The 4,250-nt window shown below is 50.2% G+C and overlaps 1 protein-coding gene across 1 annotated transcript in view; it reads right to left on the bottom strand.

The window, feature by feature from the left end:
- Positions 1–4,250, bottom strand: part of PHLDB3 (pleckstrin homology-like domain, family B, member 3) — a gene marked incomplete at its 3' end in the record, with an annotated part of 23,706 nt that overhangs the window by 4,596 nt on the left and 14,860 nt on the right. The window contains exons 8-9 of the mRNA XM_015410704.1: positions 2,209–2,302; positions 1,026–1,194 (exon numbers count right to left, since the gene is read on the bottom strand). Coding sequence (XP_015266190.1) covers positions 1,026–1,194; positions 2,209–2,302 — 263 coding nt within the window. The remainder of the gene's footprint in view (positions 1–1,025; positions 1,195–2,208; positions 2,303–4,250) is intronic.

Genomic DNA, 4,250 nt, shown 5'->3' with positions numbered 1-4,250 from the left:
AACTTTAGTAAGCCTCTTCAGTATCATCCTCCCCTCCTCCAGTTTATCTTCACAACAACCCTACGAGGTAGGTTAGGCTTTGTGAGCTACTGGCATTAAAGTTGTGAACATGTAGTTTGGCTACTGCATAAATTAGTTTGCTCTGGAACCCTCCTTCCTGAGCTAAGAGAAAAATATGTGAGTTGGAGGTTAAAAAACTGTGAGCCAGCTCACACTAACTCAGCTTAGAGGGAACACTGGTTGCCAGGTACTCTCCATGCGCCGGTGGGGGGTGGGACAGGGAGGGAGCCTTCTGGGAGCGGGGCTCCACCCCCAAACAGCACTGCCACTGTGCAATGTCGTGCTGCGATGATATCACGTGGAAGTGACATCATCACATTGGGGACGCTGTGTGGCAATGCTCTGGTCTGAGGGCAAAACTCTATGGTAAAATTGCCCTCAGACCATAGAGTTTTACCCTCAAACCAGAGTGTTGCCATGTGATGTCCCCGGCGTGATATCGGCACTTCCGCGTGACATCATTGCATCGGGGACGTTGCACAGCAATGTCACTGTTTGGGGGTGGGCAGAAGCCCCCCAAAGCAGGAGATCCTTCACCCCCACCTGGGGAATGGGAAGCCTAGTCAGGCTGAGAGAGAATGTCAGGCCCAAGGCCACCTAGTGAACCTCCATGGCAGACCGGGGGGGGGGGCAGTTTCCCAGGATTAAAATGAAAAGGCCTCGTCTCCTTGTAGGAAGTCCGAACCATAGAGTTCCTGGTGATTCCTAGAGCAACCCAGAAGTCACAAGGGTAACTCTAGGAATCGCCAGAAACTCTATGGTAAGAACTTCCTGTAAGGAGACGAGGCCTTCTCTTTCTTTTTTAATTTTTCTCCCCAGGAAGACAGCACCCCCACCCAGTTTCCACCCACTGGTCAGGAGCATCAGAGTGCAATGGCCACAATTTCCCGGAGGTTACTAGGCAAATGGAATCCTAGGAGACAGACATTCGCAGGGGAAAGGCTATGAGAAGGGCCCGTACTCACCTGTAAGCTCCTTGAGTGGTCCCTCCCAGCTGGCCCACGGCTCCTTGGCCACCCAACAGCTGGAAGAGGGGGTTGTTGAGACGTGAGTACTGCAGGCCTGTGCCACCCAGGTAGGACCCGTTGCCCCCTCCAGAGAGCTGCACTGCCAGTACGCTGGGGTCCAGGGCACCTGGGAATGGGTTGGGGGGGAGAGACAAGAAAAGACATGAGCACCCCCACGAGCATTCTCAACGAGGCTCCGTCAGAGCCCCAAAACTCCCAGAAGCCCAGAGAGACCGAACGAGGCTCCGTCAGAGCCCCAAAACTCCAAGCCCAGAGAGACCACAGCCTTCCAAAACTGTGGGAAGCGTCCAGAAATGCGGGCCAAAGGCAAGACTTCCGGCAGAGCCAGGAGACTAAGGGGAGATGTTCCAGGGACTTTAGTCACCCCGAGCCCCTATGGAGTTTGCAAAATCACATGTGTCTTCCTAGGATGTTCAGCTTGGGTCTGGGTGGGGTATGGGACTGGGTCCAGAGGTGATCGTTGTCAGGGGGCACGGTGGTGTCTCCGAGCAGCAGCCCTGCCAAAGACGTCTCCCGAGAGTTCCCACACTGCTCCCTTCTTCTGCTGCTGGGGCTCCCTGCTGCCTCGTAAGGCCAGAAGTTCTCCCAGCTGACTTGCAGACTGTTTATGAGATCTCCTTTAAGAAAACGGCTGCTTTGGAAGGCAGACTCCAGCAGGGGTGTCGAACTCGTTTGTCACGAGGGTTGGATCTGACATAAACGTCACATTGTCGGGCCGGGCCATGTGTACCGTAAAACGTAATGCCAGGTACCGGGGATATAAACTTTATGAAGGACACAGGTAAACCCAATTAACGATATCGTTTTTGACTCCACATACAAGCATGCTTAAAACGTATCTCCCTGATGCCCGCCCTCCCGGTTCCACTACCCATTATGCATTAGCACTGGGACAGTATACAGAGACCTAATGCACAGCCTCTGTCATCTGGCAGTAAAGGGGATGATCCGTTGCTCGCGGGCCAGATAACAGCCCTGGATGGGCCGCTTCCGGCCTGTGGGCCGTATGTTTGACACCCCTCATCCCTGCTGAGCCACCCTTCCCAGGATCCACTCCCAAATCTCCAGGAATTTCCCAGCCCAGAACTGGCACGCCTCCCCTGGCCTAGATAACCCGTACCGTGGACTGAGAGGGGGCGCTGTGCCGTCCTGGTGGCCAGGCGATCCCCACGCCTCCGGGGCAGGCTTCCGGTTCTCTGCAGTCCAATTGAGCCCTGAGAAGAAAGGCAACCGGGAGAGAATCAGGTCTGGCCCAAACACATTACCTCCCCTTTCGCAAGGAGCCCTACTCATCGCTTTTATTGCTTGTTTTACTGCGCCCTCGTAAAAAGCGATTTAAAAAACGGTCTCGTGTAAATCACGTGATCACGGCATTCGTACATCTGTGGTATATCTCGTTATGTTAGGCTAGACGGTTTCTTTTATACAAACTTCGCTACCTACCCCCTTCTCCTTTGCATTAATTTTTTTATTTATTTGCTTCAGTAATAGGAAACAAAATGCCAACGACACAAAAAACGATAAGGTACGGGGGCACAATAAAAACACCACAACCACCACGAACACACCATATCGAAGGAAGTTTTCATGCTTGCAACAGCGAGAAGAGGAGGAGCCTGACGCTTGGTGGGCTAAAACCAAGAGCATTAAAGGGCAAAGAGAGCTCCCTGGTTGTTATCTACGCCCGTGCCTTCGCTTATCCTTCCACGAAGCAACAGTTACTCATTCGCCCAGCAGGGGGAGCTCTGCGACCTACCAGAGGGTCCCTCCCACCTCGTGGAGTCCACTGTCCTAGCAAATACCCCAGAATCCTCTAAACCCAAAGAACTGCAAGGCTTCTTCTACACACATAGGGAAGGAACACTGCCAGACCGCTTCAGAGTCCTCTGCTTTCGTTTTGCCTATCTCTGCTTCGGCTGATGGACCTCTGAGCAAAGGGCAACCTGATTACCGCATCTCTGGTAGGGTTGCCAGACAACCAGTGGGAGGGGTGTTGGGGGGCAGTGTCCCAGGAGAAAAACGAAAAAGGAAAATAAGGCCTTGGCTATTCATACGACTAGAAATTTAGTCATTGGCTTGCTCCTATTCAAGTACTTGCAATGGAACTGAAGGTAAGTCTAAAATGATTCTAGTTAAAAATGATAACAAAACTATTCCATTCAGCTTCATGTCTTTTTCCACTCCTTATACTATGCTTTTTACAGGATAATTTGACAAAGAAGAAAATATTGTTTAAAAAAAGAAACTAAGCTGACCCTAGAGGTTGACGCCTTCCAACTTTATAAGACCACTCATGAGGAAGATTGGTGAAATGAGTGCAAAAACCAGTGTGCTCAGTGAGGAGGATATGATTATGTTGGACTTTGTTTTGCTTATGTCAGAATTTCCTAACTATATTGTCCGATTAATAGCTTCACAAATTGATGCTCACAGAATCCGGGGAGGGCGGGATAAAAATGTGAATAATAAATAAATAAATAAATTATTAAAATGTGTCATTGTTAATTTTATCACAGTGTTTTTTTTTATTTGTTGGCATGAATCTCCACACTGTGACCCCGTCTCTGGCTTTTTGGCCTCAAGAAGCCAGGCTGGTTTCAACGAAGACCAGGGCCTTCTCAGGGGCGGCTCCATACCGGTGGAAGACATCAGGGCCCTGTGGGACCTTTTACAGTGCAGCAGGGCCTGCAAGATGGAGCTCTTCCACCAGGCCTTTGATTAGTGAGATGCACCCAACCAACTCTGAGGCCCTGGCCCCAACACAAATGCCACCATCAACAGCCTACATACGCCAATATGGCTCAGACTGAGTTGCCTGCTGACTACACTGTAGGCTACTGAATGCCTCACCATCGCCACATGACATGCACTAGCACTTTATGTTGTGGTTTATGTTTATATTTATAATTCATTTTATCCATTTCTCTGTACTATTTGCTTAATGGCATTTTATGTGAGCCGCCCTGAGCCCGCTTTGGCGGGGAGGATGTGTGTGTGTGTGCGTGGTACAAATTAATTAATTAAATAAATAAGTTCTGACCATAGAGTTCCCAGCTATTCCTAGAGCTACCTGGAAGTGAAAAGGGCCGCTTTAGCAATTGCCAGAAACTTTATGGTAAGAGTCTAGGAATCATCAGGAACTCTACGGTCAGAGCTTCTGGC

The sequence above is a fragment of the Gekko japonicus genome, unplaced genomic scaffold, assembly GCF_001447785.1.
Source record: "Gekko japonicus isolate JY-2015 unplaced genomic scaffold, Gekko_japonicus_V1.1 scaffold6532, whole genome shotgun sequence".
NCBI classification, from domain to species: Eukaryota; Metazoa; Chordata; class Lepidosauria; order Squamata; family Gekkonidae; genus Gekko; species Gekko japonicus.
Note: the sequence above shows the minus strand (reverse complement) of the source record. Positions and strands in the feature narration are given on the sequence as shown.